At 40.4% G+C, this 12,500-nt stretch overlaps 1 protein-coding gene across 1 annotated transcript in view; it reads right to left on the bottom strand.

Moving 5' to 3' along the window:
• Positions 1–12,500, bottom strand: part of LOC137997097 (low density lipoprotein receptor adapter protein 1-like) — a 23,473-nt gene that overhangs the window by 5,082 nt on the left and 5,891 nt on the right. The window contains exons 2-7 of the mRNA XM_068842868.1: positions 6,934–7,001; positions 6,705–6,791; positions 5,482–5,571; positions 4,510–4,538; positions 3,205–3,319; positions 709–996 (exon numbers count right to left, since the gene is read on the bottom strand). Coding sequence (XP_068698969.1) covers positions 709–996; positions 3,205–3,319; positions 4,510–4,538; positions 5,482–5,571; positions 6,705–6,791; positions 6,934–7,001 — 677 coding nt within the window. The remainder of the gene's footprint in view (positions 1–708; positions 997–3,204; positions 3,320–4,509; positions 4,539–5,481; positions 5,572–6,704; positions 6,792–6,933; positions 7,002–12,500) is intronic.

Here is a 12,500-nt window from a genome sequence, read left to right as displayed (position 1 = left end):
GAATGAGTTTTTGATGAGAAGCGTAAACCAAATACCCGGAGAAAAACTACTTGGAGCAAAGAAGAGACATAACAAACGCATTGGCACAATCGCCATTTCCCCCATCCCATAATGAAACATGCTTTGGGGGTTCTTTACATAAAACAAGACAAGTTCTTTATTCTTGGCACTGTATTATGCTTCAGTGAACTGGATATCCATTGTCTTAATGCAAATAACCCCCCAAAATGAACTGTATTATGGGACTGGTGAAAATAGCGAATTGGTGAAAGGAGAGTGCTCTCACTAGTGTTCCAACCGTATGTGGAAAGTTTTAGTTAAAAAGTGACATTTTTTTAGCGTGGGCAAACGAAAGAGCAAAAGAAATATTGCTGACATTGTGGTCAAGTGCTGAAGTAGGGAAAATAAACATGTAAGTAACTCTCAATCAGGTCAGGACAAAACGGAAAAAAAAACACTGATCACTGTTTTCTTTATCTGATGAAACAAATTCATTCCATATTGCCGATCGTCAGTTCAGGTAGAACATCATGCCGTGACCAACTTGTCCATGGATGGCATGCCACTTTTTTTCGCAATCACAAAGGTTCAAAGTGGACGAAGTGTGCGATGTATTACTGAACCGATGCACGGCAACATGAAGTCCTTTTGCTAAATTAATTCAGATTTGTGTGATCAGAACAATTAAAAACTAAAGAGCAACATTACCAATGCCTCAAGTTTTCTTCCCGAATCTTGCACCGCAGCTGCTGCTGAGGCGTAATCGTCCGTGACCTGAATGCTTGGTGGATCTGCGGGAGGCTGTTTGACTTTTACAGGCGTGGCGTATATATCACCGCTCCCGTTGTTAGCCACAGAAACGGGCTGTTGACTGTTTCCTTTATTGCCGGCCTTTTCAACTGCAGAGCTTGCTTCATTATTTGCGGCTTTTCCTCTTGCGTGACATTCAAAGGCAATCTTGAAGGCATCGGCAATAGTCAACGCCATGGCCTGTGCCTGGAGACCAGACAAGAGGTCCAGAATTGTATTGTACCACTAGCAATCACGTTTTCCTTTATGAAAATCTGGTAGTATAAACTGAATTGATAAAAGTAAATTGACAGCGGGAGAGAGGGTTAGCGGCTCTTCGTTGCCTCGCCTTGACGAAGGATTCGCTTGAAACGTCAGATTTTCAATCAAGTTACTTTTCCCAGCTCTGTTAGTACCGATAAATTTAAAACACCGACGCAGCATTACACTTTATCTAGAAACTAACCCTCTTAATTTTTTCGCTTGGTGCGTCGGGCGCAACAATAATAATGCATACGCGAGAAAAAAATGCCCATATTGAAGAGAGCGAGAGCAAACGTTCTTCATCACCTTTCCTTCACAAGTAACAAGTGAAGGAATAAAGGAAAAGAGCGTCGGTCAGTGGTTATGGTACTTAATTTGAGCTCGATTTCGATCCACTGACTTTGCAAGGTTCTGAATTCAACTCGTGCGCGCTCCATCACTTGACACATTGCTGCTTCTACATCTTCGTATGGCCGGCTAATAAGTTTCAAGCTCTTAACACAACTAAAAAATCACAGAGTTAATTGAATAGAGGTTACTGTGAAGTGCTAGATTTACCCTCTATTCAATTAACTCTGTTTAAAATATAAGTGCTACACGGCCAACGTTTGTATAAACGTAACCTTTCCTTGTATGAAAAATCACAGATTCCTTACTTAAAGGCTTGAAATTGAGAAAGCCAAGAACTTGAGGCAAAGTAAAACTTCACGGCTTGGAATTCCGATCTTAAACCCAATCCCCCAAACACAAACCCCCTCCCCCCCCCTCTCGTCCCCTCCTCCCACCCAAACCAAAACACTTCTTTAAAATAGTAAGCGAGTAGCGAGCTGTATAGTGTTCAGGAAACGCGTTCGTCATATGCTAACTGTAAACAGCATCCACCGTTCAAATTAAACTACAGGGAAGATATCTGTACACAAACATTGCTTTTTGTTATTCAAATTTGACAGCCAATGGGGTTCTGGTTGGCACATTAATGACTATGGGTGACGTCAACGACATCTTCCCTATGGAAGTTTAAGGTGTTATGCGACCGCGGGAAGGATGGGAACCAGTTGCTCTGTGACGGACGAAAGGACAACTGACGAATCAGAGTCCTCGGCAAGAGTCGAACCTACGACCTTCGAAACATCCATAGATGCGAAATTTGTCAGCGCATCATTTTGTACAGCCCGCAGACCTGCGGGACATATTGTCCATCCAGGACCTAAAAAAATACGATCTAGCTCCCTAAGAGTTCTAGTAACTCAATGGGTAGAACATCCGACAGGTGTTACGGAGGTCGAATCCTGACATTTCTCCCGTCGCCAAGCAATGTTAATACACACTTTTCATTCCGAACGACTTGAGGTTATAACGAAGTTATTACAATAACGGGAAATAATATTGTCCTTGCGTAGGCTCCCTAATAACTCACTATCCAGAATAAAAAATACACTTCACGTTAGACATTGCAACAACCTGAACGTTGCCTGTTTTTCTTTCACGCCTTTACTTAAATGTGCACAGAGTGTACACATTCAAGATTACACGAGTAAATACTGAAATCTTTGCACACATTGAAATTGTTGGATAGTGACTTTTCCTGAGCAACTGGGGCCAGAAATGCAAGTAATCAGGTTTCATGCCAAATATTGGCATGTGCTTCCTATTTTCATCAATCAGGCAAGTATTAAGGATAGCATCATTCGTAGGTCGAGGTAAATCCAACAGTTATCTTTGATGATGAAATGAACCACATATTGAACTGTGGATATGAAATCAAGCGAAGCTATGATCCTCGCAGTTATAAACGCAATTTTAGAAATTGCGCAAAGAAGCCAGAAAAATTCAGGACTTCAACGGGGTTTGAACCCGTGACCTAGCGATACCGGTGCGACGCTCTAACCAACTGAGCTATGACGCCACTGAAGTTGAGAGCTGGTCATTTGTGGACTGTAATGTTCCCGTGATGAATGAATCAACGATGAAATGATATATGGCTTCATAGCTCAGTTGGTTAGAGCGTCGCACCGGTATCGCGATGTCACGGACATATCTCACACCAACAGAGCAGCTTTTTCTTCTTTAGGGGCACCATTATGGCCACTATGAGAATAACAACAGGTGCATTCAAGTGGTGATGTTAATTACGTAGGCTTTTTATAGTACCATTGAATCCTTGCTGCAGAGGAAAGCGTAACAGTTCAGCTCTCTTCGTCCTTGCTCACGAGAAATAAAAGCAAACACTTTGGTGTAGTAGGGATCCGCAACACAGTAAGAGATGCTGTAAACAAGAAAACTCATAGGTTAATGCAGATTATTAAATTCTTAACCTGGGATAATGCATTTCTCGTGCTCTGATTGGTTCACTCAATCTCGGTTACCAGCTCATATACCTTGGTTTGACCTTATATATGGTAAATGATTGATCTAAGTGTTGCCAAGCTAAAAGTTTTTTCGCCGGAAAGCGAAATTTCTCTCTGAAGAAAGCAAAAAAAAAAATTTTTATGGACAGCTGGGTTAAATTCCGACGTTTAGAAGTACGCGAAAAGGTAAGAAATGTTTTTGTGATGAGCCTGCGTCTGTCTGACCATAAGGTGTTAATTACACGACATCGCATCGGTTCTCATCAAGTTTTTTTGATTTCGCTCGGATTTGCTCGCTTTTTTCGCTCGCATTTCGTACTTTCTAAACTTTTGGAGTTTAAAGGAATTTAATAAACAATTATTCCATTCGCGCTTGTTGGATATGAGACTGGTTACAGCCAACTCGGCGCTACGCGCCTCGTTGGCTATTTGCCATCTCATATCCAACGTGCGCTCATGGAATAATTGTTAATTATAGCTGCTTAGGCAAGCAATCCTGGGAGGGTAGTAAAGGACAAGATGGACTGAACATGTGACTACATCAACCATACCCCACCCTAGAACGTAGCTGTTGTATTACGGCAAAGTTGTCCTTCCGCTCAAGCGAAGAAATGGCAATGATAAACAAAAGTAAATTTTATTAACCAATTTGTTTTATCCCGACTCTTACTGGAAAGGTGCAAGTTGATAATTTACTTTATTTCTACACCCTAAATGGCTAAGTTATTGTGTGCCAGCTCATAGCAAATAGGTGAAGTAGGCATGGTATATAAATCGCACACGAGCCGCTGAGGCTCACACGGCTTTTCCCGGTTTTTTCCCGGTTTCCAAGGAAACCGAACGACGATAAACCCAGGCCTCGAACCAGCGTCCTTAGCATCAGGGGTTCGGCACAGTGACTACTACACCACTGTGCCTCCACCAAAATACTGTCTTTTAGCTAATGAGCTGGTAAATGTTGGTAGAGCACTTAGGTCTGGCCGGGTTCAATGCCGGCCCGGGTGACCAATACTTAGGGTCTTTAAAGAACTGCGGAGAAGGATGAATAAACAACCTGAACTGGTTGATGCAAAATTTTTTTTCACAATAAAGCAGCTATAACACTTACCGATAAATAGGAATGTCCATTACCTTTTCCTGCAAAGTAGAGAAGCAGTCAGGCTTTGAACAAAAACACCGCATTCTAAAGCCGATGACACACGGTTCAACATCCTGCAACGTTTGTTGCTCAACAAATGTTGAACCATGTTGCACAGACGTGTTGAACGGAATAGAGCTGATCTCTATTTTCGTTCAACAACGTTCAACGTGTTGGAATGGCATATTTCAACATTCAACATGGCATAACACACTAATCAACATTTGTTGAACAACAGCTGCAGCATTTGTTGATCAGCAAATGTTGAACCGTGTATCACCGGATTAACCATCTCCAAAATCGGCATACTACAGTAATTGGGAAAAAGATCCCAGATTGAAGTTTGACACATTTGTGAAGTATTGGACCAAGGTCATAGCTTCACCTGATAAAAGGGCACACGATCCGGCCAATTCGTAAGGCGGACACTGGTTCTTCAAATTCTAATATTATTAGTTTATTTCCAAAACCAACATTTGACTTTGCGTTAATGGTTAATTTCAGTTTACAGTGTCCCCAAGTATTGTTCCAGCGCCAGAACGACTGGACACTTTAATAAAGTTCCTTTCCTTTCCTTTCCTTTTCCAATTTAATCTACAGTCGCCCAACTTCATATATTTTATCATTCCCTTTAAAGACTGCTGGCCAACGTGGCAAGCGTTCCCGTGCATGCGAAAGCAAAGCTCGAAAGAGTTCGTTTCTTCCATTCTTTGTGCCCGAAAATTGGTGTAATTAGAGGCTGATTATCGCCTCAATGCGGACAATTCGTTCGCACCGGAACCCTTGCTTCGCACGCTGAAGCACACACACAACCTTGTTTCTCACTATCTGTCGTATGCGAATGACCATCAGTTACGTCAACTCAACTTGACGTAACTTTTCCGGTCCATTAAAAAAGAAATGAGAAGGAGAAAAGGTGAAATGTGTTTTATTGTAGCGTACCTTTGTAACCATGTCTTGAATTAATAGCTTTCGGGTTGAAACAGTCACTAAAACCTTCTGAAGACTTCCACCGCCAGGATTATTTTTCGCCTTTAAAATCAATCAATCAATCAATCAATCAATCACGACTCGAGTTTTTATTGTCAAAAGCAATTACTCTACATTGGACTTTTTAAACGGTGAATTAAAGACCACTCTTTTTTTTTTCAAAATAATCAGACATCAAAAGCATGGTGATCAAATAATGCATTAATTAGTTAAAGGGGCAGTGTCACGCTATTTAAGTCAAACTTTAGAACACTAAAACACGTCTTTGCCTCGATGAAGACCTAAAAATAATGCTGTACTTTTGTTGCCAATAACCATTGAAGTGCACTGAAGCTATTCTTTGTTGTCTGCAGCCAAAGATGGAGAGAAAGGAAATGGATTGAAACGGGCCAGTTTTTTCAAGTTTGGAGACGGTGTCGTCAGAAAGTTGTCAAAAATAAAATACGAATCTCTTTGTGTCATAAACGCATTTCTTATCTAAAACAGACTTGTTAGTGGGTTGTCGGGAATGTTGTACGTGCATGCATGCGAGCTAAATTATTGTAAGTGGTTCAGCTCGTGCGTGCTGGGTAAAAATCCAAATAAAAATCTAATTTCAATTAAAATTAGATATTTACCCAGTTTTGATCCCAAAACAGCAAATTTAGAATGACAGTGCTCCTTTAAGGTGATTCAACTGAGCCAGTCTCGCCAACTTGGTAGGAATGTGTTACTGGGAGGATTAACTCTACAATACTGTTTGACGTAACGGTAACGTTATGGCATCAAGTGAAACCCAATAATTGCTTAACAATGCAATCATTAATGTGACGTAAAAAGGTTACCGTGGCAACAAAAGGGCCATCTATAAACGCCCTGTATTTTGTCTAGTTTAAACGCTTAATATCATTAACTCAAAAATTAATTTGGCGGCCGCCATTTTTTATTGCTGGAAAGTGAGTATCAGAGTGCGATGAAAATTCTCTACAAAGTTTTCTAAAATTTCTCAGGAGCTTATTCAGATTTAGCCATCTAAGATTTTGCTAATTGTGAATTGTAAGCCAGCTAAATGTCAGAGTGAGTTTCCCTACAAGTATCCTGAGGAAAACTTAAAAAAACCCACAAAGAAAGGTTAAGGTTAATGGGTTCTTTTCGTTTCCTCTCTGCGTGATGCAATCGAAGCAAGAGTCACAAACCTTCTTCGTGTTTGTAATAATCGTCTGCACCGCTTCGTCTGTACATCCTGAACCCTGCGCTCGAGTTACTGGGCAAGAACCAAGCATCTGAGAACGATATAATCAAAACATTTCACAAGAATATCTCACGCCATCAAAAAACCTCTATTCAGAGCTCCTTTTCATTTCTGCGCGGCCATTTTCTGATCAATGTATGCTACTTTAAAACATCGAATTAAACTTCACTAACCTTAACATAAAAATGAATTCCTTCTTTTAATGAGTCCTCTGCGTGAAGCCAGTCCTCCTGATGCTTACCTGCGGCAAAATCGACCTGGAATGTCTTTAATGAAATTTTTAAGGAATGTTGGAAATTGCCTCTTGAGGGCACAGTGCACATGCCACAGCTGACTCTGGTACTTAACGAAAAAGATTACATAGCGTGTGATTTCAATTTCGACGGAGACCACAACGAAATTACTGCTTTAATCCATCGTTTTCTTAGCTTCCTATCCATGCGGAAAACTACGCTCTTAAGAGCCGGGGATCTATCGAGCGGAATGGTTACTAAAATACATGGCGTTGACTTCACAAAACAGTCATTGACACGGAAAACTGCGCGTGTTATAGAACAGAGTCGAGTCTAATATGTTCCGATTACTTGAATTGTTCGGTTGCTCCAACGTACACTCACCTGCAGGCCACTTTTAAGAACCATTGAACTAGGTCAGATGACATATGGCCTTTTACACTGCTTGGAACGTTAAAGGGAGGCATTTCGCACTAAACATGGCGATTTTAATCGTGGCGAAATACAACCGATGTGTTTCAGGAAGGGTGTAACTTGTTGTCCCTCCCTTGATTATACAATAGTCTTAGATACAAGTAAGTTCTACAGGCACTCCTTCGATTTCACGCAAACTCAGTCTTAGGTTTAATAAGGCATGCCAAAGGGGAAAGTCTACAAGACGGTTGCGACACTTATTATATGTCACTTTGTGTTTAGGATGATAAGGGGGGACCCTTAACACTACATTTTCAAGCAACCCTCATTTCAATTTAAGCATATGCATAGTTCGGTTTTTTCCTATCTTTTACATTGTGCTCACTTAAACCGGGGCCACCCAGATAATGAAAAGCAATCAGAGGGCAGAAAAAAAAGACACCGACATTTTTAGATCCAGCGAATAAATGTCCGGTACAAAACAATGAAATCACAACTTGTTCGTTGACCGGTGATGCTTTGGTAACTATGGGATCGGTTACTGTAAATTATCTAGATGGCCCCGGTCTCAGTGAACGCACTGTAAGTCTTAGAAGAAATGTGGTGCAGGATGCATGTGCAAGAAAGCCCAACGAAAAATTATACGGATAGCAACCAGAAAAACAACTTTAAAACATGGCGCGGCATCACTGTGGAAGAAAGGCTTAAAATGCCCTGGGAAAATCTGGATCGGCGACGGCGTTCGGAGCAACGGTTCGCCTTTCTCCAGACCGAATGTCGATTTAAAGAAACCATGTTTTAACCTTGTGTTTATCTCTTCGACACTCCAAACTCTTGGCTCCTGTTAAGATCTTCTAAAATTTCTTTCAAAATGTTCTTTAAAACTTCGGTAAAAAGAAGAAGTATTAAAAAAGTTTTGGCAGATTAATTTCGCTCTATGTCGAGCCTCTTCAATGCCTTTGTTAAAAGATTATTCTAAAACCCAACAGCTAAAAAGGTGGGGTCAGTCTTTGTCTACTACGACCCTTGGGATTTTAAAGTAATTCCATTCCGTTTTATTATTCATTAGCCGTTCAGGTGGAACACTTTTCATTCTCACGGCTTCTGCGATCTGCCTTGTCATCGAGTCATTTCTGTATGATCCCGTAACTTTCATATTAAATACTTGTCTTTCTTCTTCGTGTTTCTCTCTGCAGTGTCTCCACAGCACCGAACCTTCTTTTCTCCCCTCCAGGAGTTTTAGATGTTCTTTTCCACGAGTATATGCATTTCTGGCGGTTTCTCCTGCATATATATCTCCAGATTTTTCACACTCTATCTCGTATGTGACATTACTCGTGTCACAGGCGTTCTTCCCATCCCCTCCCGTGCGCACCAAGCAATCTTCTCTGTCACACGACGTATGTCTTAGGGGGTCGGATCTTTGTAGCAGTCTCTTTAGTGACGTGCCTCCTTGTTCGACTATCTTAATCTTGAAACCTTCTCTTTTCACTTCGTTCTGCATCCTGTTCTTTAGTTCAGAGTTGGGTGTGACAGGGATGAATATGACAGAGTCATAGCCTCCTTTTGTATACCACTCTCTTTGCTTTCTCTTTTTCTCTTCCTCCCGCTCTTCTCTCTTCCACTCTCTGGGTCTGTACATGGGTCTTATTCCTCTCTTATCGTTATCGTTAATCTTGTTGTACGCCTTAACCGCTGATAATAGTACTTCATGTCTAAATTTCTTACTATACCCCGAGTACTGCATCTTACGCATTAGGTCATTGGCATGGTTGTTAACAACTTAAAGAACTGTTGGGTTTTAGAATAATCTTTTAACAAAGGCATTGAAGAGGCTCGACATAGAGCGAAATTAATCTGCCAAAACTTTTTTTTAATACTTCTTCTTTTTACCGAAGTTTTAAAGAACATTTTAAAAGAAATTTTAGGAGATCTTCACAGGAGCCAAGAGTTTGGAGTGTCGAAGAGATAAACACAAGGTTAAAACATGGTTTCGTTGACAAAATCCTTCCTGACATCAGCGCATAAAATTAGTAGAGAATGTCGATTTACCACGACAGCAATACTTGTAAGAGAGGGTGAGGATATAGCAACTTGGCTCCACTTCCTCTTGGGAAAAATCCCAAGGATTTTCGAATACAATCTTTAATCTTTAATCTTTAATTGATATATATATATATATATATGCCTCTAGCGAGCTAATCTGGCAATGGACGGTCAGTACACGGAAGCTCATGACATTGACAGCGAGATAAATAAACAAAATGAAAACAAATAACTAAATAATAACAAATAAAATTACAAGTCATATGAAAAAAAAAATTGTCAACACATTAAATTATTACAAGAGATTATGAGGTAAGAGAAGTAATCCCTCATACTGGCCCTATTCCCATCGTAATCCCTCTTACGTTATTTTTAGATCTCCTGCGAGATCCGGTATTCCCACGAGGGTTAACTGATAGCCAATCACATGTCCTCATTTTTACCAATGTTGACAGCTGAGCGAATTCCCACGCAATGATTCGCGTCGTTCACGATTTACCATCAAACAAAAATGGCTGAGGATGTTGAGAGACAATCGTATATGTACATTTTGTGGACGAACGTGACTTGTTGAATACAGAGTTAACCGATTACAATGACTTATGTTTTGAAACCTGTATCTTGGAAGGAACAAGTTATGTAACCGACAGGATTTTGTACAGAATGGCCAATGGAAGACTATAGTCGATAAGTACGATCTCTCTGACTTTAATAAACGCATTCTCGGGTTCCGTTGCGGGATTAAAAGATGTTGACTTAATTCTGATACGGTGATAGAGTAGGCAGATAGAGCTCTACAACAGTACCAAACATGAAAGGAAAACTTGAATCAAGCGTCCGATAAAAATTTTTGAACCCGTGTTATCGGATTCAAGTGAATTTGCAAAGCACGTATGTTAAATATAGCTGTCTCCTTAAAAAGAGATTTAACACGGTTTCGTATATGGCACAACCTTGAATGTGGTATCATTGAAAACTAGACAATTAAGCAATTTCAGTTATAGATGTTTGAAACCTGTATCTTGAAAGGATCGAGTTTTATAAGCGACAGAATTTTGTAAACATTGGCAATTCCCAGACTACAGTCAACATGTAATATATCGCTGACTTGGCTAACGCGTTTTTGATTTTCTTCGCGGGATTAAAATATGACGACTTAATTCTTAGATATTCATAAATTAGACAGATATCAGACATGAAAGGAAAACTTGAACAGACAGTGCGATAAAAATGTATGAACAAGTGGTATCGCATGGAAGTCAATTTGCAAAGCACGCATGTTAAATATACGTGCATCTTTCAAAATTATTAAACTCGGTTTCGTACATTGGACAGTGTTGAAATTGGTGTCACTGTAAACAACACAGTTAAGCGATTTAAAAGATATATCTTTGCATCTTGTATCTTGAAAGTAACGAGTTTTATAGGCGACAGAATTTTGTACACAATGAAATATCGCGGACTACAGTCACCAAGTAACATATTCCTGACTTGGTCAACGCGTTCTCGATTTTCTTTGCGGACTTAAACTATGGTGACTTAATTCTATGATATTCATAAATTAGACAGCTAACGCTTTCAAACAGTACCACACATGACAGGAAAATTTTAATTGACCGCACGATAAAAATTTTTAAAAACGTAAGATCGGATTGAAGTCAATTTGCAACGCACGCGTAAAATATAGCTCCCTTTTACAAAATTATTTAACAGGGTTTCCTACACTAGACAATCGTAAAATTAGTATCAGAGTGAATTATACAGTTAACCGATTTCCATGATATATGATTGCAAACTGTATCTTGACAAGGACGAGTTTTGTAAGCGACAGAATTTTGTAGACGATGAGAAAGTGCGCACTAAAATGGACAAGTAACGCAATGCAACCAAGGTAAACATATCTGCATATGTCAAAATTATTTAACACGGTTTGATAGATTGGAAATTCTTCAAATTGGTATCACTGCAAACTAGGCAGTTAAGCAATTCCAAGGATGTATGTTCTTGCAGACAATGAATTTTATCAGGCCATGAAACTCAATTTTGAAAACGGAGAGTGGCATCGTACAGAATTTGTTGCACTTTCCCTCGTCCATGAAACTTCCACGTAACGCGCGCGGTAACATTATCCGCGGGAAAATTGATATCATCTAAAAATAACCTAAGAGGGATTACGATGGGAATAAGGCCAGTATGAGGGATTACTTCTCTTACCTTGATAATCTCTTGATTATTACAACTACTTAAATGGAACACAGCAACGGAATCAGCACATACGGAAACAGGAGACCAAGTGTTCGAAGCGGGAACAGTTCTTACGAAAAAAGAATACTTGTGCGCGTTAATGGTAGATGAGTAACGCTGGAACTGGAATGGGTGCTGTGCACTACCTCGGGTCAAATAGGGACAGTGCACTTCGCGTGGGTCGTTTGGGAAAAATATCCGTACATTGCCAAATCGGTGATCTTCCTACGTGTCTCAAGATCTTGACAACCCAAGGAACGACAGTAATCGTTACAAACAAAGCGCGCCGCACGACGCTGAACGGACTCAACACAGATAATGTCTTTTTGTGTATATGGACTCCAAGCAACGGAGCCGTACTCGCATACAGGGTGGACCAGGGACAAATATGCCCGTTCCTTGACAACAGCGCTACAAGACGCGAAGTTCCTTTGGAGTACGCCTAAGATCTTACTCGCTTTCTTTTTCACCACCGCAGCCTGCTTTGTTCAATTGAGGGAGTTGGTGATGTAGACCCCTAAGTATTTCTGGAACGTAACTCCCTCTAGGGGACTGTTATACAGCGTGTACGAGAAATGGCGATCGAGATGATATACCATTTACTAGGGGCGAATTTAAATTGCCACATAGCCGCCCATTCCTCAAGCTGGTGTAGGTCCTGCTGGAGTTTATCGTGGTCATGCTAATTGTAAGTTCTTTCGCACTGAAATTCCCTCTCTCAAAGGGAGACAAAAGAGGGTGCTAATGGGGTTAACAGTTAACTGACAATTGGCCAAAAAAATAGTAGTTAACTGATATTTGGC

The sequence above is a fragment of the Montipora foliosa genome, chromosome 3 (genome assembly GCF_036669935.1).
Source record: "Montipora foliosa isolate CH-2021 chromosome 3, ASM3666993v2, whole genome shotgun sequence".
Taxonomy (NCBI): Eukaryota; Metazoa; Cnidaria; class Anthozoa; order Scleractinia; family Acroporidae; genus Montipora; species Montipora foliosa.
This window is presented reverse-complemented; position numbering and strand designations above follow the sequence as displayed.